At 49.7% G+C, this 23,817-nt stretch overlaps 10 protein-coding genes across 10 annotated transcripts; 5 read left to right on the top strand and 5 right to left on the bottom strand.

The window, feature by feature from the left end:
* Positions 1 to 3,113: 3,113 nt before the first annotated feature.
* J7337_003572 (uncharacterized protein) lies at positions 3,114 to 4,280 on the top strand (the record flags this gene model as incomplete). The annotated part of the gene is made up of 2 exons (XM_044821288.1): positions 3,114 to 4,100; positions 4,155 to 4,280. 2 exons carry the CDS (start codon positions 3,114 to 3,116, stop codon positions 4,278 to 4,280), a joined length of 1,113 nt encoding a protein of 370 aa, XP_044682621.1.
* Positions 4,281 to 7,895: 3,615 nt separating this feature from the next.
* On the top strand, positions 7,896 to 8,369 carry J7337_003571 (uncharacterized protein; the record flags this gene model as incomplete). The annotated part of the gene is made up of 1 exon (XM_044821287.1): positions 7,896 to 8,369. The coding sequence occupies one exon, from the start codon at positions 7,896 to 7,898 to the stop codon at positions 8,367 to 8,369; it is 474 nt and encodes a 157-aa protein (XP_044682620.1).
* Positions 8,370 to 8,765: 396 nt separating this feature from the next.
* On the bottom strand, positions 8,766 to 10,645 carry J7337_003570 (uncharacterized protein; the record flags this gene model as incomplete). Its single annotated transcript, XM_044821286.1, has 2 exons — positions 8,766 to 9,740; positions 9,785 to 10,645. 2 exons carry the CDS (start codon positions 10,643 to 10,645, stop codon positions 8,766 to 8,768), a joined length of 1,836 nt encoding a protein of 611 aa, XP_044682619.1.
* A 766-nt stretch (positions 10,646 to 11,411) lies between these two features.
* Positions 11,412 to 12,138, bottom strand: J7337_003569 (uncharacterized protein; the record flags this gene model as incomplete). The annotated part of the gene is made up of 3 exons (XM_044821285.1): positions 11,412 to 11,462; positions 11,524 to 11,582; positions 11,637 to 12,138. 3 exons carry the CDS (start codon positions 12,136 to 12,138, stop codon positions 11,412 to 11,414), a joined length of 612 nt encoding a protein of 203 aa, XP_044682618.1.
* Positions 12,139 to 12,168: 30 nt separating this feature from the next.
* On the bottom strand, positions 12,169 to 13,144 carry J7337_003568 (uncharacterized protein; the record flags this gene model as incomplete). The annotated part of the gene is made up of 2 exons (XM_044821284.1): positions 12,169 to 12,459; positions 12,509 to 13,144. 2 exons carry the CDS (start codon positions 13,142 to 13,144, stop codon positions 12,169 to 12,171), a joined length of 927 nt encoding a protein of 308 aa, XP_044682617.1.
* A 765-nt stretch (positions 13,145 to 13,909) lies between these two features.
* Positions 13,910 to 15,550, top strand: J7337_003567 (uncharacterized protein; the record flags this gene model as incomplete). The annotated part of the gene is made up of 1 exon (XM_044821283.1): positions 13,910 to 15,550. One exon carries the CDS (start codon positions 13,910 to 13,912, stop codon positions 15,548 to 15,550), a length of 1,641 nt encoding a protein of 546 aa, XP_044682616.1.
* Positions 15,551 to 15,987: 437 nt separating this feature from the next.
* J7337_003566 (uncharacterized protein) lies at positions 15,988 to 16,938 on the bottom strand (the record flags this gene model as incomplete). The annotated part of the gene is made up of 5 exons (XM_044821282.1): positions 15,988 to 16,029; positions 16,190 to 16,242; positions 16,275 to 16,634; positions 16,683 to 16,719; positions 16,771 to 16,938. The coding sequence occupies 5 exons, from the start codon at positions 16,936 to 16,938 to the stop codon at positions 15,988 to 15,990; spliced, it is 660 nt and encodes a 219-aa protein (XP_044682615.1).
* Positions 16,939 to 18,038: 1,100 nt separating this feature from the next.
* J7337_003565 (uncharacterized protein) lies at positions 18,039 to 18,458 on the bottom strand (the record flags this gene model as incomplete). Its single annotated transcript, XM_044821281.1, has 1 exon — positions 18,039 to 18,458. One exon carries the CDS (start codon positions 18,456 to 18,458, stop codon positions 18,039 to 18,041), a length of 420 nt encoding a protein of 139 aa, XP_044682614.1.
* A 1,056-nt stretch (positions 18,459 to 19,514) lies between these two features.
* On the top strand, positions 19,515 to 20,314 carry J7337_003564 (uncharacterized protein; the record flags this gene model as incomplete). The annotated part of the gene is made up of 2 exons (XM_044821280.1): positions 19,515 to 19,922; positions 19,970 to 20,314. 2 exons carry the CDS (start codon positions 19,515 to 19,517, stop codon positions 20,312 to 20,314), a joined length of 753 nt encoding a protein of 250 aa, XP_044682613.1.
* A 2,361-nt stretch (positions 20,315 to 22,675) lies between these two features.
* Positions 22,676 to 23,609, top strand: J7337_003563 (uncharacterized protein; the record flags this gene model as incomplete). Its single annotated transcript, XM_044821279.1, has 2 exons — positions 22,676 to 23,282; positions 23,338 to 23,609. The coding sequence occupies 2 exons, from the start codon at positions 22,676 to 22,678 to the stop codon at positions 23,607 to 23,609; spliced, it is 879 nt and encodes a 292-aa protein (XP_044682612.1).
* Between the last annotated feature and the right edge of the window lie 208 nt (positions 23,610 to 23,817).

The following is a 23,817-nucleotide window of genomic DNA, read 5'->3' as shown; positions in this document are numbered from 1 at the left end:
GCAAAGTTAGAGGAAACCCCAGCGGTTGGTTTTTATTCCGTGAAGTTTTATTTTCTCAGGCAAGATGGCGGTCGTGAACAAGTAACATTGCCATAGCTTTGGGTTTGCAGGGCTGCAAATTCACTCTCGCTCCCAGTGAGAATGTTAAGATCTCGGGGCGCTATAGAGATTTAGAAGTTAAGCTATCGCTCTATAAGATTCAAGCTCCGTCATAGTAGGTACATGGTCGAGAAGTCAAGTGAGTGGCGTCAGTAAGTGGCGTCCGTTAGCAAGCCGGCCGCCGTCCAGCTTCACCTCTCCCAGCTGCCTGGAAGCAGTCAACTCGAGCATGCTTGACGCCCGGCCCATTGCACGCTGACTTAAGGCTGAGCTGATGTACAAATTCAACAAGTTGACTTACTAAGGTAATGAGACTCTTTCTGTCCCTCCCGTCCCACATCACTGATATCAATGTCGCCAAAAATCGCCCCGCAACCTCATTGTCTTAGCCTCGTTTTTTGGAACTTGACAGCGCCCGTCACGCTAGATCTCAATTCACCCCTCCATCATATGGCAGGGCTTAGGTCCGTAACTCAAACGCCAGCTTAACAGCAGAGCATTTGGAGCAAATTGACCTTCTCTCATTGGCGGGCAACATGTTTTGAGTCGATACCGTACCTTACCTTGTTGGGTACCGTAGCACAAGCGTCAACCGGCGTCTTACCAGGATAAATCGCTATGCACCGTTCTTGACCCTTTTATAAAGAGAAGATACTACCCAGCATTAAACAATTTGATTATGGACATACATCTATCACTTACCAATCCTAACGCATCATATTCTTTTTTCCTCTTCACCCATTATTCTTGCCATCTAGGTATTTGGTGGGCATCATGTCAGTAAACCCAGTTGTCTCTCTGCAGACGCTCTCGGCAGCTGACGGATTCCTCGCCGGGCTCATCTATCTTAGTGCAACGAAACAAGCCACTACCCAAAACAATTTTACCCCCACAGTCCAATCGTGGAGATCCCTCGAGGGGATTTGGGCCAATCTCGGAAGTGTCCAGACTCACATTCTGGAGCTGGCTCCCAGATTAGGTCTGAGTGGTATCGACGATACCCTCGACTCCTTCTTTAGGCCTGTCTTGTTCTTCAAGGCCACTGTATTGTCGCTTCGAAACACTTTAATTGGCCAACCCCCCAGCACTCTCGGGGACGTTGTTGCTCTCTTCTGTTTGTCGCACGTGGTGTCCTGTCATCTCGGAAGCAGCCATATATCGGGGATCAGTAATACTCAGCTTGGCATTGGTCAATGGGAAAATGCCATCCACAGATATGATCATCGACAAGCATTCGCCAGTCTAACACGGGCATTGTTCCCGGAGATAACGACCACCGCCCCGCATTCGAGCTTCTTAGACCTTGCAACGGCGGATTACAACGATACTATCCACTTCATGGCCATGTACCAAGATGCCCTATTTGAATCACCATCTCGAGAAGACATCCTCATTGGGGAGGTTTTAGAATGCAGTGATGCGACCCCCACATCGCTTAGTCTCTCAGATTTCCAACCTACAGACCAAGCAGCGCAGAATGACCGTTACACCCTCATTGGGAAGACAGGGTTACAAACTTTAGTCCCGTTAGATCCACACGGTTCGGCCCTTGTCGCTAACTTGACGCTATTTCTGGAGCAATGCGGAGATCTGTTCCAGAACCTTTCCGGGCGTTGGGTAACGGCAAAGCACCAGTATGCACCTTTGTCTGCTCTCAATCAGGCAAGGGCCCAGAACAATGATGTCAGCTCATACCTGCAACGCATGCGACAAGATGAATTGTTTCAAGGCCCTTCCTCAATTGGTATTCTTTGCATTGTCGATACATTCGTCCAGCTCGGGTACCTCCAAACCCCCGAAGATGTCCAAGACTACATGATCATTGTTGGCAAGGTACAGGGACGCAAATGTGAAGATAGGCATCGCACGGCTGACACGAAAGCTAGGAAATTTTGCCCGACAGACAATATGTGAAGTATTGTCCATTGGTCGTGAATGCCCTGGGGATGGCTTCACCCTCAGGCTCCAGAAGCCCCTCTACACCGCGCACCGCAGGGCCAGAGCCGTACGTCAAGTAATAGCCCGCTTGTATTACGAGAACTAACACAATGTAACCAGAAGAAAGTTCGCTTGTTTCATGTGTCGGAGACGGTTCACTAGGAAGAGTAATATGCAGCGACACAAGAATAGCGTTCACAAACATGAGCAAGGCAGCGATTGTCAGACGGGCCCTACCATCAAGGATAATATGTTGTAGCCGTACACAATGGTAGGCCGAATCTAGGGATATAAGCACATGTATATAAACAGTCGTATTAAGGTCTCATTCTCGCTTCCTTCAATCTAGACAATGTCGTTGAGTTATGCGAGCCTGCCATACCCCTCGACTCTTCCTCTCGCCCTAGTGGGGCGAGGTGCGAGTGGTTTGGTGTCTTGGGATGGATCGTTCAGAGGTTAGAACTGAAAGAGGTCTTCAGATTAGTCCAATTAAATATGGAGCGTTGTCAAATACTGCTCTAGCTACGTCAGTAATACTATGGATGGCTTCAATCTCAAGATGCCCCTCATTTCGCGACGCCAGACAGAGGCTCATCATGGAGCCTAAGGTATCATTATTCTGATCTCGGATCCGGGATCGTGGCTCCCACTGCAAGACAGGGGCCTGTGACGGCGGTGAACGCTTGCGCATCCCTTCACATGGCGGTGGAGGGCGTGTGTAGACATGTTCGAGAAGGAAAGACTGTCGTGGTTATTTTATCACCTTCAACATTCTGCCACACTTAGCTGAGATAGTATCATCAGCTGAAAATAACCGCAACAGTCTTTTCTATCCACTAACCTCTGTCCAAAACCACCCCTCGGGTAGCCGGGGGGTAGGTCCCTAGGGGGTGGAGATTGGAAGTCTCCACTGATTCAGAGCGACTTGCCCTCTTGTCTCCGTCCTTACTTACTATTAATCCTCCATCCCATCCGCATCTCATTCAACTTCCATATAGTCTCCAAAGCTCGATTTTCATATTCAACTCTTACAATCTTCCATGAATGTGGTAACCTCATCACCCACCAAGGTCACCATGTCAATTGACGGTTTGCATGCAAGCCTGGTTTATGTCGATGAGACAACCCCCACCTATGTCCTCAATGCCGTACTACGGGGCATGGTACGCTGGGAAGTCATCCTGGACTTCCGCACCGAGATCGAGCGCTACTGGGAGAACTTGATCAACATTACACGAACACAAGATCTGCCAGGTCTTGACATATTATTTACTTCCTTCCCTACTCCCACTCACCTGTATGAAGTTGCTATATTTACCTTTCGCAACATCTTGACAGGCTCAGAGCCTGATGGTCTGGAGAACGTATTTGCCCTTTGTAGCTTATCTTATGTAGCTTCAATATGTTCTCAAAGAACAGGCAAGCCAGACGTTGACAACATTTTCCGCGACATCGATATCTGGCGGGACTCAGTTGGTAATCCCCAGCATCGCCAACTGTTCGACAAGCTCAAACAACGGCTTTGGGAGGACAATACAGCATCCTCGCTCCAAACAGAACAGTTCTTACATCCAGCCTCTCTTATCGATAGCCAGGATTACATGGCACCCCAGGGTGCAACCATGCACGGCATCTCATTATTCGGTGATCTTGCCGACCCGTTCTGGGGCGCCATCTTCGAGGTACCCGGTTCTCTCCAGGGGCCTACCAGTAATTTCCAGGTGGCAGGCACTGAAGGGACACGCCCCACTGTATCTGACACCCCAGAGCTCCAACTGCGATCTGGAGATCTGCGTCAATCGGCAGCCATGAACATCCTGACAAGCTTCATCGTCAATTGCGGAGATTTATTCGATATTCTCGGCGGACATGGAGTGACCGCGAAAGGTCCTCATTCTGATGTTTCCTTGGAGGTCAAGAACTTCACTCAGGCTTTGAGGCGACATGACTGCTTCGGAGACCCATCTGCTCGTGGAATACTCACCATCGTGGACAGGTTTGTGGACCTGAAATATTTCCAGAGCATCGATGAGGTTCAAGACTATATAATGATAGTCGGAAAGGTATGCCAATTAACCTCGTTCAGTATACACGAAGAATACTAATACGAGGCACAGGAAATGCTTCCTAGCGGCCAGATCTTTGCAAAAGTCTGCAAATCAGTCTACTCCACGGGTATGGCAAAGATACCCTCAGTCAAGCACCGTCAAATCGCAGATCGCCCTCAAGACTTCAAACTGTAGGTCTGCCAAGAACGCAATTGTATGCATACTGACAGGCGACCAACTTCAGAAAGAAGATACCATGTCACCACTGCGGGGAAAAGTTCACACGGAAGACCAATATGAGACGGCACATTGCCAGAAAACATGCGAACGCCAGAGTATACGATGCATGCTGATGGTGTTGCGGGCACAGCGTAGCAGAGGATTACGGTATTAGGACAAATCTTACAATTGATGTTCAACGGCTATCTTTTATTGATGAATTTCTCTGGGGGAAACTGTAGCTCGTGCTCAGTACGGACTAGGGACCAATACCCTTGCAGAGATCAGGGTCAAGTTGCAGGCCCTCATTGATAGACTGGACGGCACATCGACATCTTTTCCCCACTGATTTTCCCGCCTCAATTTGTCGACTTCAGATCTTTTCAATCGAAATAAATCTTCGGAACCCAAGAAGCACCACATTGGTTTCTTACAGGGATATACCCAATTAAATAGCCAATACTAAAGGTACTTAATCTTATATATAAACTAGTAAAAGATATAAGTACCTTTGATAATGCAATTTACAGATCAGGACTTCTAATTTGACGGTTTTCTCACTCAAAGATTAGTATCTGTAGCGTATTGATCAGTAGCCAATCAATACTAGGGCAGGCCCCATAGAAATACTTGTTCTTATCCGTACTGGGTTCCAAATGGGAACCCGATGGCAGCGTGATGGAAGTTGGGGGGCTCCACTACCTTGAAAGATATTGGACTTAAACAGCGACAGCGTTTCAATGTATTTTGAAATAATAAGCGTGTGTAGTTACCCCGCAGCGCCATTCGTATCGATTGGATCAAGGCCTTTAGCGTACACGCGCCCCTCTGCTCCGCCTTGAATGGCATTTTCTCTTGCTCCCAAAAAAGAGGACGTCGGTCTTCACTTCACTAAATATATAAACAGCACCATAGTAAACTTATCTAGGCTTCTCTTTCTTTTTAAATTTAAGTCTCTAGGTTCCAAACTCTTTTGACTCAATTTTCCTCATGGAAGAAAACAACCCTTTTCAGGGCGCCATCTCGGCAATCGACGGATTGCTCGCATGCCTCATCTACCTTGACAAGTCAGGCTCCGGGACGTCAGTCACTTTACACGGCGATCTTTGTCATCAAATCGAGCGCTACTGGGAGCGCCTTCGACAAATTGCATCTACCCAAACAATACCCAGCCTCGCTGCCCTCATCAATTCCTTTAGCTCATCTACACAATTCTACGAGATAGCTATCTTCACTTTTCGCAATGTCTTGGTTGGCGCAAAGCCCGATGCCTTAAATGCCATCTTCTCGCTCTGTAGTTTATCCTACATCGTGTCATGCTGCTTGCGAAACCACAATAATTTTCGGGATGTTGAATTATGGCGAAATGCGATTCGCGATCCCGAAGAGCGTCAGATTTTTAGCAATTTAGCTAGCATTGTTTGGCCGCAAGTATCCCCAGTCTCAATTGATGGTACCCTCAATCACCAGATGCCGCTAAGCATCGGATCGGGGGCTTTTACCCAATCAACCGCAGCCAGTCAAAGCTCAGCACTTGGATTCGACTTTATGCAAGAGCAATGGCTATTCAACGGTTCATCTAATGTGCCTTGGGGGCTTGATGCGTACGATTCGGCAGTTACAATTGGCGTTGAGAACTTACAGCGAACTTCAAGTACTCTCGAGAACTTACAAGGGTCAGCGATCATGTCTAACCTCATCCGCTTCTTGACAGAATGTGGGGATGTGCTCCACGTTTTCTCGGGCCGTGGGGTAACAGCTAAGGACTTGTACTCTTGTATCGACTTCACTCAAAGAGGGTCCGAGGCTAAAAATGTGGTCAACGCTTGTGTGCAGCGTCTAAAATATGATGATGCTTGCCAAAATACGTCTACGGGTGGGATTCTGTCCGTCGTTGAGAGGTTCGTGGCGCTTGGGTACCTGCAGAACCCAGACGAGCTACGGAAGTACATGCTGTGCGTTGGACGGGTATGTCATTTAACAATTGCGAGGGGAGTACAATTGAGCTAACAAGTTCTAAGAAAGTTATAGTCGAAGACGAAGCTTTTGCTACGTTTTGTCAGTCAGTCTGTGAAGCAACAGCCACTGGTTCGAGACCTCCGACCCCTCCACGTGGAGGGGGCCAACGGAGGGGACTGGGACCGCGGTTGATCCAGGGTCGGTAAGTTGACTGTCTTATTTATTTTTTGTGATCGCCATGCTCACTAAACAATCCCTTGACCAGTGAAATCTCATGTGAGGTATGCGGCCAATTATTTTCAAGGAAGTACAACAAGAACCGACATGTCGAGGCCAAACATCCCTGGTTCCAACCCAGCCCAGACGCCAATGGATAGGTTCAGGGTAGCGTGCGATTGACAGCTTAGGATGGCGAATGGTTAACGAAGTGAGGAGGATACCCACGGTTTTTATATTTTATAGCGCAAGGTTTTCTTTTAAGCGGAAATGTTTTACGCGTAAAATGGTTTGGTGTAGCAGTACAGCTGCTGAAGCGGGTTGGGATGCGCCAGAATAGATAGATGGTGATGCAGTCTTCCTGTTGTTGGGAATTTATCTAACGCTTTATAAACGACTGGCGACGGACACCGATTCATTCGTCTCTTTCTCTTACAGCGTCATCATTTATGGGAATGAGATCATTTACAATTGAAGGCTTCTCATTTCATAGCCTGTGAGCGTTCTTCCCCAACTCTACGGCACCAACGGCGGTGTGATCTTTGAGCGACGTAACACCATGGCAGTGCTATACAAATACGCGGCGCAAATCCGCCGAAATTCCCGACACAAGCGATCAATATGGCAATTTTGCCTCTTTTTTATCGTCATGAGTGATGCAAACAGTCAAGTTCTGTGATGATCAACTACCGCTGGGTCCCGCGGGAGGCCTCGGGCCCCGGTCGGTAGGTAATTTAAGTTTATCTACAAGAAACTTAGCGAAGGCCGGGGTAAATCGCGTTTAAGATTAAACATCTAAATAAGCACCAACGCCAATAAAATCACCGACCGTACGGATACACTCCAGAGCAACAGCAGATCGGAATGAGGCTTGGCTGAGCACACGACACTTGCCGCGTGGCTGCCAACCTGCTCTATACATGTATTCCAAAATAGCAGCACACGATACTGAAACAAGTTTAAGTCCCAGGTACAGCGCGGAATGGCATCGCCACAAGAGAGTCAGTGAAACAGAGGGAGTGGAGCTGAGGGTCACACCTGAGAGGTTCGATGATAGAATTGCGGCTGGTGATGACATGTAAAGATGGCGCAGACCTTGGAACGGTCTAAGATCGGCACAGGGATGAGCTGAATAGCGGGTTGTGGTTGGGCGGTGTGAGTGGGACATGACGCAGTGCGCTATGATTCTTCATGCAGGGCCTGAAATGACAGGAGACAAGTCAAGCAATCAAGCTGAGGGAGGCAGGGGATCTGAGAGCTATATCAAGGAGAGGTCCTGCACTCATTTCTCTCTTCCATCATTCTCAGTCATTCACCTAAACATCTACATCTGTTCTTTCAACTCTCAATCATCTCACAACTACAACATCTTCATCACATAACTACCTACACCTACACACAACAACAACACTCAAAATGCTCTACACACAAGTCGCCCTCCTCACAGCCGCAACCCTCGTCGCCGGCAACGCAGCCCCCCAACCACACATCACCCAACCCGCCGTCCTCCCCCGCGACATCATCCCCGACGACGTCAAGTCGTGGGCCGAAGGCAAGGCCTCCGCCGCCGGCCAGGACGTCGACGACTGGGTCAAGAGCCACTACTCCGAAGCCGAGCAATGGGCCTCCGACAAGGGCGGCGACGCCAAGACCTGGGTTGAGGGCCAGGCCTCTGAGGCTCGCGACAAGGGCTCCGAGATTGCCTCGCGCGCCAGCACCGCTTTCGATGGTGTGAGCTCAAAGGTTCGCACGGCTATCGATGAGGCTAGTGCTAGTGCTAGTGCGGCTGCGAATAACGATAATGGTGCTGCTACCGTTGGGGGTGGACAGGCTGGTGTTGTTGCGTTTATGGCGGCTGTTGGTGCTGCTCTCTTTGCCTTCATGGCTTAAGCGCTTCATGACTTGTTTTACTTGCGACACCTCGATACCTTACGCGGCATGGACTTTAAATTGAATCGGCGTTTACGGAACACTAGAGCATAGAGAACGGCAACATCTTGAATGTGTGGTCGGGAATGGCTCGGTTGGGAAATGGGAATGGGTTGACGCTCTATGATGAGAGCGACAAAAACCTACTTAGAAACAATTCAACGCATACGAACCCTCAATTGCTTTGACGTGATGAAAGTGAATGTACTTGTCCAGTTCGGAAAACATGCCTGTGACCTGATGCATTTGTTATGATACATACTCATCTACAATAATATACAATTCTATACCCAGTATTCAAACAATGAGTCGCGATTCTATCCATCATCACTTTTATATACCATCACCTCATATTCATCACTGCTTCCCCTTCAACTGCAACCCATACGGCGCAAGCTGCTCCGCCGTAACCCTCGTCGGCGCCTTGACAAACGGATCCTCACCCTTCATCGTCTTCGGAAACGCAATAACATCCCTCACAGTAGTCGTATCCGTCAACAGCGCAACCAACCGATCAAACCCCAGCGCAAACCCCGCATGCGGCGGACACCCTGCCTTCAGCGCATCAAACAAATGCGCAAAGTCTGCAATCCTACTATCCTTCATCTTGAGGATATCTCGCATGATGAACTCTTGCACGGCGGGGATGTGGATGCGCTCGCTGCCGCCGCCGACTTCTACGCCGTTGAGGACGAGATCGTATGCTGCGCTCTTGGCTTGTAGCGGGTCTGTGAAGAGGAGTTCGAGATCGTGCTTGGATTTGGGGGCTGTGAAGGGGTGGTGGGCTGCTGCGATGCCGGCGGAGCCTTCTTGGCCTGGGTCGTTGTCCTCGCCGGTGGGTTTGAACATGGGAAAGTCGGTTACCCAGACGAATTGCATTGAATCAGGAGTACCGGGCGCGGGGAGGTCTTCTACTAGACCGTTGGCGAGAAGTTTCTTGTACAGCTCGTTGCGGATTTCGCCTATTGCTGTGGAGGCGCGGTAGTATTGACCTTCTGGCTTCTCGCGGGCTTGGAAGACGAGGATGTCACCTTCTAGAACCCCCTTTCCGCCTGTTGCGATGTTGACGATTTCATCACATTCTACACCGAGGGAAGAGAAGCCGCCGCGGGGTTGTCGGGAGTCGCAGACTAGGATCACTGGCATGCCGTCTTTGTTCTCGCGAAGGTGTTTCGGTAGTGATTCGATGAACTCTTCGGTGAAGCGCTTGGGTCGTGGGATGTCGTCCTCAAGATCTTTGACGGGGATGTGGAAGGCTTCGATGAGGGGGTCTTTGAGGTATGTCATCATGCTGGCGAACTGTTCGCACATTTCGTTCGGTATCGCGTGGATCTGGAAGTGTTAGTGGTAGATTGACAAGGGACGATGCGACGTACTCTTCCTGGGAGCCGCAAGTCAGGCTTGTCGGTTCCGTACATCGAAATACACTCCTGGAACGTAAGTGTCGTGACCTTGTGCTGAACTGGTTCATTCTCCGGGCGAGAACCTTCAGGAATGTCTGCAATCACAGGCACACGACTTCCCCGGATGTCCTTGTAGCTATGCGCCGGCCTCAAAGCCTCCAGCGACCGCAACACAATATCCGTAACATCCCTCCTCACCACCTCCGCATTCGCAAACGCCCACTCCATATCAAGCTGTGTGAACTCAGGCTGCCGATCCGTACGAGCATCCTCATCACGATAGCAGCGCGCCCACTGCATGTATCGCGAAACACCGCTCGCCATGAGGACCTGCTTGTACTGCTGGGGACTCTGTGTGAGAGCGTATGCGTAACCGGGTCGGCGGGTCGGTACGAGGAATTCTCGTGCGCCTTCGGGTGTTGACTTGAATAGTGTTGGGGTCTCGATGTCGGTGAAGCCCTTCTCTTGTAGACCGGCTGTCAATTGTGCTTTGAGCCATGATCGGAATTGAAGTCTTGCGAGGAGCTCTGGGTGATGGCGGAGTTGGTAGTGGCGCTTGGTGTCGGGGAATATGACGTCGGGTGTTACAATGAGGTTTTGCTGTACGTCGTTCAAAGGTCGGATGTCTTTGACATAAAAGGTTCGCTTGGAAGGTTGCTTCTCGGTGTCTGGGCTTGGGCTCGCTTCGCTTTCGGTGCTGACGACAACGGGGCTTGTTGCGCGAATACTTCGAAAGAGTGCAGATGCTTCAGGGTATTTCGTTGAGTCGGCGCATAGCTGAATGACCTCTCCCGATGGTAGAACGAGATCGGCGAACGAGAGCTTCGAAGACATGTTTCTCCTCTTATTCATGAACCCCGCATACTGCCCGTTGGCACCAGGCGTAGTCGGTATACCCGCATTGCTATCTGGCGCACGTTAGCACCGACCTAGCGGGCATTGAAGTCGTCGTACACTGATCCCAGAGGTTGAGGACGTCGTCTTTGGTGGGCTGAGTTTTTGAGTAGGCGATGGAGGATTGGCTGAAGCTTCGGGGGAGGAATTGGCGGGTGCGCAAGGGGATCAAGGATCGGGTGCATGTTCTGAGGCGCAAGGAGGCGCGACAGCGAGAGAGAGGGAGCGCCATGGCTATTGTTGCGTCAATTGAGGCATTGGATTATTTGGAGGAGGATGGTGGGTCAATCGACTTCGAATTTCGTGGTGAGCTTCGGTAAGAGGGGCTTATCGATAAGAGACCCACATTGGCTGCGTTCAGCATTGCAGACAACAACGGGCACGCTTACACTGGTCTAACGGCCCGGCCCGAGTCTACCTCAGACTGCACTGCGAACACTCTCATTTCATGCAGCGACAACGTGTGACAGTCTCGTTCCAACATGGCACTGAGGGAGACGAGAACCAAAGCAAAACTAGTCACATATTTTGTATCGTATCTATAATAACACCAGGCAAGACGCTTGGCATAGCTATCAATATCATTACCTAACCCGAGTCGTCCAAACCCTTCTCAAGTCTCGGCTAAATCAGTTTGTAGGGTCTGAAAGAGCTTCAAAAGACACTGCAAACCCAAGCGCCTCTCCTCGCCGTGATCATAACGTAATTACTTGCCAGTGTCGGCATCCGCGAGGGGCGTAAAGAGAGTCTCAATCAACTAAGAGAGCGCGTTAGTCCGATTGACAGAGACTTCTGTAGTCTAACTGGCGGACACTTACCCAGCGATCGAGCTTGCCCTCGTTCTCGTTGAACTCGGAGAATTTCTCGTCTAGTTTCTCTGCTACAGGTCAGTATCGATGTCACAACCACCAAAGGAGAAGGGAGATTTTACCTGAAGTCACGAAAGTCACATTCTTGATGGACTGGTTCTCTCGAAGACTGTCGAGGAACTGCTCGGCAGAGCTGGCTGTTCCGACCTGACCAATCATGAATTTCACACTTCCACGAAGCAAGTTAGCAGCCTCCAGCCTGTCACCACACTCTATAATCGCATTGGCAAGCTCCTGCTTGTTCTCCGGCTCGGGCATACCATCAGTGCTGATAGACACGAGGAGAGGTCGGTCAAAAGTCTTGTTGGCGATCTTGGCGTACACGAGCGGCTCGAGGATCTTGCGCTTCAGGTTGGTGCCGATATCCGTATCACCATCAGGCTGCCAGCTCATAGGCTGGATTATGCTGCTGATTTGGTCGAAACTAAGGTTGGACGAGTTGTCGATATCCTGGTTGATGAAGCGCAAAGCAACACCTTCGCCGTCGGGGAGGATCTTGGTGGTGATTTTGGCGATACGTCCGATGAGTGCCTTTTGGTTTGCCCAGCGACCTTCGCGCTTCATGGAGCTGCTGTCGTCTGTTTCATGCCATGGTCAGCTGAGTTTCACGAGATGAGTGTTGAACAGCTCGATAGCTTGGGCCTGGGAGGACTTGCCGCAGTAAATCACCTGCTGGTGCAGCGACACCTTGATGGTCTTTGGAAGAGTATCTTTGTCGCCAAGAGGTTCATCTTCCTTCTCCAGATTCGCCGCCTTTTTGGCAACTTGCTGGATGAAGTCGGGACGGTCTTTGAAGAAATTCTTGAGGACTGGATTCTCGTTGACATACTTGTCGACATTTTTCTGGAACTGGTTCTTATTTGGGGTGAGGCCTTTGTTCACTCTCTGTAAAGCTTTGTTATCATCTGTAACTTCATGCCAGTTTGTTACTTACACCGTCAATCTGAGGATCGTCTTGGCCGCTTAGGCCGGATGCGCGACGGACTGCGTCCTCAAGAGCACCATTCACCCAGGCCACGATGTAGAGTAGGAAAGCGAGGACCATGTCAGTGACCATTCCAGAAAGGCCACGCTCCTTGTCGGGGTCGAGCGCACGAACGACGGCCATGTCTTTGGTAGCGACGGCGTCCTCTCGAGCCGTGGTGCCAGCGGCGTTCTTGACGGTCAGAGAAGCACCGGCACGGCGTAGGTTGCGGATGGACTGGATGTCGCGCTTCTGAATGGCAAACATGAGAGGTGTCTTGTTCCCAGCAGCGTCGGTAGTGCTGTCAACTGAACCGGCTGGAGTGGAGGCGAGAAGTAGCTGGACAATCTTGGGGCGCTCCTTGGTCGTCATCCAAGTGGCGAGGAGTAGGGGAGTCTCTCCATCTCTGGATGGTGCGTCTGCCTTGGCGCCCTTTTTGAGGAGGGTTTCCACAACGTTGGGAATACCAGCGACGACAGCAGTACCAAGAGGCGTCAGGCCGGTGGAGGGGTCTATGGACTCAAGGATGTTGGGGTCATTTTTGAGATAAGTGTCGATTTTGTATTTGGAAAGGGTCCCATTGCGGGCGTCCTGGAAGATGGACATGACTGCGACTGCAAGAAGAAGAACCTGTGCAACAGAGTTAAGGAAGAAGATGAAGCCAAGAACCTAGATGTCCCTGAGCGATAGTCTTGCGACCTTCTCTCAACAATTGGTCTCGACACTCCCGGCTTGAGAACCCTTCTTATAGCATTTGCCAATGTCTCATCAGCTCCTTCAGGTAGTTTGCGTCTCATTTGCGATGACGTTTCCAGTTCCAGCTCTTGCGAGACTGAACCTAGCTGCTTAGACACCACCTTCAGACTGTTATGCAGGTTTCACCAGATTAGGCTCAGGCAGCTGATAAGACTCCATTCACACACAGCTTTCAGCTACGCCAAAACCATGTCGGATTGCCAAAACCGTCACCACCTCAACTGTCGCAGCGTTAAGCGATCAATGCAATACACCCAAAAGAGCGGTTCAGCTGTCGTCGGGCACCCTACTGGGACGGCTGACGCGCTGATCAGTTCCGGAAAATTTACATTGAGCTTGGCTCGGGCCGCGCCGATCACCAATCACTACCAGAAGAAGGACTCCCTTGCATATATCACACACGGGTGGGCTTCTCCCAGAACGCCATGCCCCGCGTCAGCCGGCTGAGAGTTATGTCTTAACTGCACAGGGCGGTTTATCCATAGGGTCCGAGTATTCGAGTGACGGACATCCGTTTCGACCTCTGGACGCGCTCGTACTCACAGCAACTCCAAACTTTTGATCTCTCTTTTGATCTCTCTTTTGATCTCTGCAAAGCAAAGGGGAAACTCAGTCATGGAAGCCTCTATCAAGACCCTCAAAACCCAGGAAGTCCCCATCCTCGAACGTGGACAGCCCGAATATGACAAGGCCATAGCCACGTCCAACCTCTTGTTCCGTTTCTCACGACCGGAATTTGTGGCTCGTCCAGAGACTCCTGCCCACGTCCAGGCTGTCATCAGAGAAGCCAAGGCGAAGAAGCTCAAGGTCACCATCAAGTGTAATGGCCACTCGTATGCGGGTCATTCCACCGCCGAGGAAGGTATCTCCTTGGACCTTCGGAGCATGAAGAAGGTGGCCCTTGACATGAACACAAAGACAGTCACTTTCGACGCCGGCTGTCAGTGGGGCCACGTCTACGGGAAACTTATCGACGGTGGACACGATGGCTTCATCGTTAACGGCGGCCGATGTCCGACCGTTGGTGTAGGCGGCTTCATCCTCGGGAGCGGACTTAGCCCATTCACTCGAAGCTTTGGAATGGGGTCCGATACTCTTGTCGAGGCAACACTGGTGACGGCCGACGGTGACCTCGTGACGGTCTCGGAGAGGGATCCTCCCGGATCCGACGAGGCAAGACTCTTCTGGGCGCTTCGTGGTGCCGGCGGTGGCAACTTTGGAGTCATGGTCAGCCTCAAGCTCAGAGTTCAGCAGCTCAACAGCCAAGGCGGTATTGTGACTGCTGGGCGATATCAGTGGTTCCCCGAGAACGGGTTCACGGACGACGTCATGAAGACCATGGATGACTTCTATGTGACTGACTGGCCGAATAACCTGACCATCGACAGCACTTGGATCTGCGACCTTCGACAGGCCAACAAGGGCGGTGTGCGGTTCACAATCGCGTTTGACGGCAGCAAGGAGGAATACGACGGCATCATTGACAAGTATATCAAGAACACGGAGCTCAGCACACAGCTCAAGCGTCGCGTGCTGCCTGAGAAGTCCACCAGATTCCTGTACGAGACGCTCGTCGGACAGTGGCTCGAAGAGACGCAGCGAGCCTATCCCTCTAATGCGTCGTACGAGCTATACAGCTCCTTCATCTTCACAAACAAGGACCCCGTCGTTCTCAAAAAAGTCACAGCAGCGACTCGAGAGCTCATGGCGGAATTCCGCAAGAAGTTCGCTGGGGAGAACGTCAACTTCTTGGTCACATGGATCCACTCGGGAGGCAAAGCCGCAGAGAAGAAGCCGACCGACACGGCCTTCTTCTGGCGCAGCGCCGTGTTCCACACGTACGTGACGGTTGAGTGGACGGACAAGTGGATGGAGCGCGACATGCGCGGCTTCATCGCAAAGGTGAAGCAGGCGCTGCGCCCGCTGTCGGTGTCGGGCGTGGCGTCCTTTGTCAACTTCCCGGACCGCGATGTGGCTGAGGCGGTGCACGAGCGTGCGTACTTTGGCGATAACTACGAGGAGTTGAGGAAGATCAAGAAGATCTGGGATCCGGATAACTTCTTTGACTGGGTTCAGGGCGTGCGTCTGCCGGGCGCGCCGATTGATAAGGGCAAGCTGACGGTGGATGAGGGTGAAGAGGAGGACAAGACGGATAAGATTGCGGGAGAGCAGTGGAAGAAGTGGTCGGAGTGGAAGACGTATAAATCTGATGACTGGCAGAAGGATCTGGACATGTTGGCTGATATGGGCTACTGAGTTAGTGCTAGTCGCGCTTCAATTAGTATTGTTGCTTGAGTATCCAATCCAAATGGTATTATGCCAGGCTCGCTATGCTTTTCCTATGCTAAAACTTCAATTTGAGTGTACATTCATTGATTATCTGGGCCTAAGGTCAATCTTCCCATGGTGTAACGATACATCGTCGTCACCCGACCCTCTATCACTAGGATCACCATGCGGTATGCTTCCATCACTCGTCGCAAGCCTCCTTTGACTTGAGTTGGGTTCATATGCATCATCTATCCGATGAAAATGCCCCGTCTTGCCACCTGTCCCTCCAATCGTGACGAGTTCTGTTTGCATTCCGGTGCGAGCAACTGCGTCTTTTCTGGATGTGACGCTCTCGAACTTGGATGAGATCATGAGCATTAGTGGTCGGAGGGTTGGGAGGCAGAGGGCGATGGTTCCGCAGGCTACTTCGACGACACACCAGGTGCAAGCTGTAGCGAGGGTCCCTATAAACGTCAGTTAAGAGTTGTGAGTGTGTCGCTTGGGTTCTTACATGTCGTATCAATTGGGTCGAATTGCATGATGGTCGTGAATCGGTAAATACTGGCGAACAAGACACTAGACTGTCAATACCAAGGACTCACAAGCTGTTGAACGAGAACTTACAAACTGCCCAGCAAAAAGATAACCAGCAGCGACAATTTCTGCGCCATGTTGACCTGCAACTTCAAGATTGGCCCGACCGGCAAACACAGAATGGCAATATCCGTTGCAATATTCGGGATCGCATTGCCAATGAACGACGCCTTGAGGTTGATGCAAGTCCCATAATCAAGCCACGGCATCCAAGCCTTTTTGATCGGATGGCACTGAAAGATGCACACGGCGCAAATCGCAATCCACCAGCCAATTACAATAGCAGCGATGATGGCCGAGGCTAGTCGGAAGTTTCGAGATGGGAAGATGCGTAGGTACATCGATAGAAGGGCGAGTTTGATGAGCATTACTGCTGTGACGTAGATGCATTCGAAGGCGAGGAGGATCTTGAAGAAGATGATTAGATCTTCTTCCGACACGCGCTTGGCATGCTTTCCGAGACCATGCGCAACCACTACCAATTGTTAGCGACGACAATACATACCCTAACCATATTACTTACTGCCATAATTGAGACCTCCTGTGATGAAAACAACGACCTAACTCATTGTCAGAATTGTACAACTCTTGGCATGCGAACAAAAACCCACCAGGGCTACCAGCGTCAACCAGTCATCAGTCCCATATCCAATCCTCACATATCGCGCCCAGAAGCGCAGAGCGACAAAGACAGCGGACAGCACGAGGACAATTGTCGTTGTGGCATTGAGCTCGTTGCTCCGATCGGCGTTGTCATCACGGCCATACAACGAGGCCATACCGCAAGGGAAAAAAAGATGATGCTGAAGGGAGACCGAGTTCACATGAGGGGGATGTCGTAGGGATGAAGTAACGAGGGCACCACAGTACGAAAAGCATTCCAGAACCAAGCGGGCTTTAAACTTAGTTTCGCATCTCGAATCCGCCCCGGATATTTGTTTCTTCACCAGTGTTCCCGTCTAGCCCGTCCGTTTCTCACTACACTACTGGAGACGCTAGCTGGGCGTTGCGAGGTAGGGGTCTGATCCCCAGGGAAGACTCCCTAACTTTGCGGATCGACCAGTCAGACACTTGGAGGCTCATTTAGCGTCGTCAGATGTCAATTTCCGTCGAGTCAAGCCCGACGAGTCCCCCTATTGTTGCCCAATCTAAACCTGCGAGAATGAAGATCGCAGAAGTAAAAAAAAGAAGAAGAAAAAAAAAACAAGAGAATAAGCAAAAAGATACGCAGCGAGTCAGAGGAGTCGGATATTTCAACGTTGCACCCTCGGCTTTAATATGGATCGATACCTATTTTGAAGACTGGACTAGACAAGGGACGTGGCCCATTGAAATGCGGCACCGCGTACATGAAGAACAGTTGAGGTCTTAGGGTCTACAGCCTTACAGTATCATCTTAAAAATGCACCTAATGAGCCCTGGCTAGTGCTTTGACGGCGGGCGGAACCAGTGCCCCGTGTGCTGATCAGTCTCAGTCTCGGCTGGGCCGCCCAAAGTCTGTTCTTTCGGAAATCAACGGTTTTAACTGGTCTCCTTTTAGCTCTTTGACCTTATTGTGAGCAGTCACATCAATAACAATACAACAATTGATTATTGCTTTGCAATTATGCGGGTTGAGCTCGACGGACGGCAGGTTGAGTTTGATGTCTGAACCAAATGAAACAATTCACCCGGGATTTCGGCACCTTTTGATACCCAGCAGCGTGGTATCGTCACTGGAACACGCAAGACACGCAATCCTTGTTAGGCGAACAACGAGCAAGGTTCGGATTATTCTCCGGCGTTCTTTCTAAGCCTGGTTTGGCGTTCACCTCAATTCACCAAATTCCCGGTCAAGACTGAAACAAAAGAATGTCATTGATCTGCTATTGTATTTCCTTTATTTGATCTGCGAAATCAGTGTCTCGAAATCAACCAGGTCCCAGACTTGTGCAAATTTCCCATCGACGACGTGGTACAGCGTGAACTGGCTCGTCTCAATCTTGCGGCCGGTGGCTTTGTACCCTCGAAAGTCACCCTTGTGAGTGCCCGTGACTTTGAAGAGAAGCGAGAGATAGTCGCCTTCGATGGTGAGGTTTCGTAGGTGCCAGTGCCAGTCAGGAAATGCGTCGATCATGGGTTGGAAAGAAGATGTTGCTTCTGCGGGGGTTATGGGTTTGTCGTTGACGATGAGGGGGGATGCGTAGAATGAGCGCATTGCTTCAAAGTCATGAGCGTTGCAGTGTTCCAGATATGTTTTGTATAACGATCGATACTCGTCGATTGATTTGGATTGGCTGGGGGATTGTTGACTGGCCATTGTGCTGGTACGACGGGGCGAACTAGGTATGGAGTAGCTTGTTTGGAAAAAGATAGTGATGGACCGTTGACGGCGAGCTTGCAAGGATATACGAGGCTAACGGCAGTGGAACTTTACTGGATCTTGAATATTGAACATCCGTAGGAACGCTAGTAATTTATATTTGGATTGTGAGTGAGAGCATTGTCTGTTTATATTATTTAAAGCTGACATCGTCGCTTACTGATCTTTGTCATGACTGAGCATGTGTGATGATAGGCTGGGCAGAGCGTCAGCGCAGCATGTCGCCCCAATGGGTAGAACTATATGCAGGCCAAGATATCTTCAGTATGATCGTCTGGCCGAGGAAGTCTGTCCTTCTAAATCGCTTATATATACATATAAATCTCTACCGGGTCAGTCAACCCAAAGCTCGAGAGAAGGAGGGAAATGCAATCTTCCAAGATGGATCACGACACTTCAGCGTTGAAAGTAACGAAGATGAGGCCAAGTGTGACGAGGTGTGAATCTCTTTCAAAACATTTGCGACTGGCCGTTCTTCTGAGAGCAATCGAGATGGCCCTGACATTTAACAGCAGACCCTCTACCGTTAATTCGAGAAAAACCGCTGGTGGGAGATTTAGGCCGGGTCTGCTTACGCCCATCACAATGAGGCTCTGATACCTCAAGAAGGATAATCCCAGTTGGCATATCAAACTGCATTTGACTTTACTAGCCCATACCAACCAAGGTCCACATTGAACTCTATCGTCTTCTTTGGACTCTGTGCTATTTTCGACAAGGAGAACCCTGATCGGCAAAGTGTTAGCCGCGTTTGACGCATGCCATATCCCAACTAAACCCCATTCAAATCTAGTCCAAACCCACTGCTTTATCAGAATTGACTCGCGCTCTGCAGCGTGAACCCTGCACGCGATATGAGGGACCCTGTAATCGAGTGGATTCAACTGAAATTGGACCCCTCAACTGGTCCATGAGACATTACTTATTCTATCGTCTCCTCCCCTCCATATTCTTCAGCTCACGTACTATCTTACAGTCTATTTGAACGTCATCATGTCTAACCCTACTATCGTCTTCGCTCCTGGTGCATGGCACACAGCTGATTGCTACGATGTCGTCCGCAAAGACCTCCACGCCAAGGGCTGGGACACTGAGGCTGTTGATTACCCCTCCGTCGGCGCTGAGCCTCCTACCGTGGGCTTGAGCGATGATGTCGCAGCTGTGCGAGCTGTTATTGAGAAGTTGATTGGGGAGGGCAAGAAGGTCATGGTTGTTGTGCACTCGTACGGCGGGCTTGTCGGTGCTGAGGCTGTCAAGGGCTTGGGTTTGAAGCAGCGTGTGCAGGAGGGCAAGACGGGCGGTGTGATTCAGCTTGTTTATCTGAGTGCGTTTGTCATGCCAAAGGGAGTTAGTATTCTTGCGGCGCTTGGAGGAGAGTATCTTCCCTGGATGCGAGTCGAGGTAAGTTTGCTTATCGCTGATCAAGATGATTTTCTGACGAGGAATAGGGAGACTATGTCTACGCTGACACACCCGAGAACGTATTCTACCACGATGTTGAATCTGAGACTCAGGCCAAGGCCATTGCTGCGTTGAAGCATCAATCTCGCCGCGTGTACACCGATAATGTCGAATATGAGCCGTGGCACGACGTCCCTTGCTTCTTCATCTTCTGCGATGAAGACCGCGCTATTCCTCTGGCTATCCAGGAGAACCTGGCAGCTACGTTGGGTCCTGACGCTGGAAGCTTCCATATCAAGAGCTCTCACTCACCGTTCTTGTCGCTGCCTAAGGAGACGGTTGAGGGACTGGAGAAGGCTGCTCAGGATGGCTTGGCCAAGAGCTCAAGCTAGATGTGCTGAGGCTCTTGTGGTGTAAATTCAATGTTAGCGAATGAAAATTATGATTTGTTGGGAAAATGAAATGCTTTGCGAATCGTGAGCGGGGAAAGAACTGGCTGCACGTGAAAACTGAACTTTGTATAGAGTTTTGAGTGTTTAGGCATCGAGTCCAGGCAGCCATCACGTTCCCCGGCTTTCACTTTCTCTTGTCTCGTGATCTAATCACAAGCCAAAACCTTGTTCGAAAGATCTTATCGGCGCTTTGTCTTCACCTATAATGATATCATGGAGAACCTTGATTTCTTGTCCAGCTATAAAGCCCGTAACGCCCCCTCTCACCCCTCACTCATCCCGTGGAAAACCTATCTTCTGTTCAAACATGCCTTCTGACATCTTCAACTGGCTCCCGCCAGAGATTCATATCAACATCGTGAAAAATCTCAACATTCAGGCAAACCAAGACTTGCTTCGGGACATTCGATCTTTCATCTCGGCTTCCCCAATCGCGAGACGCTATTTCTTCGCCAACCAGTGCGCTTCTATTGTACGGCCATATATCCAAGACGTATACAGGATCTTTGGAGATGAAGAACTTGTGCCGTTAGCAGTGATTCTCCTGCAAGTTAGAAAGGTACGTGCCCAGACTCGGGGGTTGACGTCCCTCCAGATCGAGCAACGCATCAGACCTTACCTCGACGCTTTCACTTGCTTCGAAAACTCAGTGCCTGAAGAGAGATGGAAAGAAGACCTGGGCTGCATTACAGCCCTAATCAGCATGAACCGGGAATTTGACGAAATCTGGTATGAATTTAGTGACTACATCTGGAAAATGTATTATTGGCGGATACTGACACCGCGGCGAAACTATGATCCTCCATCTTCATATCGGAGCACTGTCATCAATCACTTCCTCCGTTACGACCTTTATTGCCAACTAGGATGTCACGGAGAAGATAAGCTCTTCGCGAAAAACGAACACGTCAAGGAACTCGAATCTCATCTCTACAAGCTCATGCCACTACCAACCAACGGTCGCCGCATGGGACGCCTCAACATGCTATGTTTGATTAAAGATATACTCCATGGAATCCTATGGTCCGTCGACTGGCAAATCAACTATGTACGGGATGAGCGTAACCAAGTGGACGACATCATACGCCAAGGGGGGACTCCGGAATTCGTCATGCAGCGACTGCGAGAATGCCGGTTTAAATCAAGGCAAAAGTACGATACCAAGCTGTTTCTGGACCACGTCTGTCTTCAGGGTTCTCCTCTTGTCCTCTACTTGAAACAACTTGGAGACGGTGCACGGAAAGCATGTATCCTCGATATGTTTTTTAAAACCACCACGGAGAAATTGCAGTCGCAAGCGAAGGCCGGAATGAGGATGTCTACTCGATCTGCTACCAAACGAGAAAGCATATACAGCTCTCTCACTTTAAGCTGACAGTAGCGCTAGGTGAGGTTAGAGCTAGAGAGATTCTGAAGCATAGAAGGTCAGGTTTCCCCTCGGTTTACATGATATAACTACTCCACAATAATAATAAATATCACTCACAAGATCATTTTGGGAGTGTGGCTGGAAGAAAGTTAGCAAGGCGAAGTCTCGAATATTGGTTGATCCGAAATACATAAGCAAAAAGCATCGGGAGGAAGAAACTTTCTTTAAGCCACTAAATCTTTACAGTAAATCAGAAACTTAAGAATTATTTAAGTTTATGCACTTATGCAGCTCGAGAGTTGATGTATAAAAAGAAAGGCCTTAATTTTTGTCTGTCATCTTGAGTCATTTTGATGAAATATTGGCAGCCTTTGCACAAACTAAAGAAGACTGAAATATTAAGCTGAGCGTAGAAGCGTGCAATTACATACTGAAAATTAAACAGACTCGCAACCGTGGTTGTAAGAACTTAATAGATAAGAGTGCAAGCATGCTGATTCGAATACTGAGTCGTAGAACTGTCGACCAGACGTCTTTATCAATTATACTTTGTGGCCAAACGGGGTACCCTAATCGCAAAGGTCTATGGCATATTGACTTTCTGTTAGCAGGTATCGTCAGTTTAACTTCTGCTTGGCAAACCATATTGTAAATGCTTCTATAAAAGAAACTGTTCTCCGTGCTTTGACACTTCCTGCAATTTATTTATCTCAGGCACAATTACTCAAGTCCTGCTGAGCAAACCTCAGACTACGAGCAAGACTGCAAGGCCATTATTCAATCTTCAACAAACCCCGTTCATCACCTATATTCTTGAAAATATTCGCACCTCGAGCGATTCCACCCTCTTTCTTCTTGATACCGCCACATCCTTGGCTTTTAGCTTTCTGGTCTTCTGCCTTCAAAAGGACACTGGGCCCCAATTAGAGAGAATGGATTGCTTTGAGGAGCTTCCAGCGGAGATCAAATTCCACATATTTGAGCAACTCGACTCACTGAGCGATGCAGCATCTCTCGTCGGGGCTTCTCCGTCAGTACGAGCTTGCTACCAAGCAAACCGAGACAAGCTCCTCAGACACAATATTTCCTACATCCGAGAGATATTCTATAATGACGAGCTCATCCCTTTGGCTTTGATGGTTGCGAGGATACGACGTCGCTTGCAAAGGCGCCGAAACACATATCCCGTGGTCAGACTTCTGGAACATTATATTCATGGAGGCCACACTACATTGTTCCGGCTCACGTTTGAAAACTGGGAAAAGAACCTCACACAGATTCAAGATCTTGTCAATATGAGCACCGAGATTCTGGAGCTTTGTCCGACGCCATGCTACCCCCCGTCAGACGGATGCACTAAGCTTCTCCTATCTAGGCTGGGGCACCACCGATTCGTGGAAACCTATCTCCGCCAAGAGATCAGTCACAATTTGAAGCGCCATGACGACATCATAAGACTTCCACACGAAGACGATTTTAGTCATGAGCTATCGGTGTTCTTGTTCACGACCAACTTTGCGGGGAACAGGCTGCCTAATAGTAAGCCCACCCGCCCTACCACCCGAATAAACGGTGCGAAGCTAACACTTACCAGATTACACTGCTAGCGTGGTAGACTTGAATGTCTATTTCGGTCGGCTTGGTGCTAAAACCTTCCAAGTGGCAGGTTTTGATATCGAAGATCTCTTGCCCGGACCGAGGATGTCGAGAGATAGGAAGCATGAGATACAAAGCTGGAGAGATAAGCGAAAAAAAGCCTGGAAGGAGGAGGATGAGAAGGTTGGGAATGGGCAAATGGTGGTATACGATGTCTACGGGGATCTCCTCGCAGCCGATGAAGTTGCTCAAATGGGTCAAGTTGATTAACTACCAGGGGTGGTGTTGGGCTAACCTTTCTTTGCCAAAAGGTTGAAGGCACCAGCTTATCTGATCCAAGGCCGGCGAAAGAGTCATCGTCTAGATTTTCCTCTTATCTGCTTTACACTATAACAATTAGTTGGTCATTATCGTGTAATGTCTCAGTTTTTATCTCGATGTATTGTTACAGTAGAGACGTATAGCTTAGAGCTTAAAC

This window comes from Fusarium musae, chromosome 3, assembly GCF_019915245.1.
Source record: "Fusarium musae strain F31 chromosome 3, whole genome shotgun sequence".
NCBI lineage: Eukaryota > Fungi > Ascomycota > Sordariomycetes > Hypocreales > Nectriaceae > Fusarium > Fusarium musae.
This window is presented reverse-complemented; position numbering and strand designations above follow the sequence as displayed.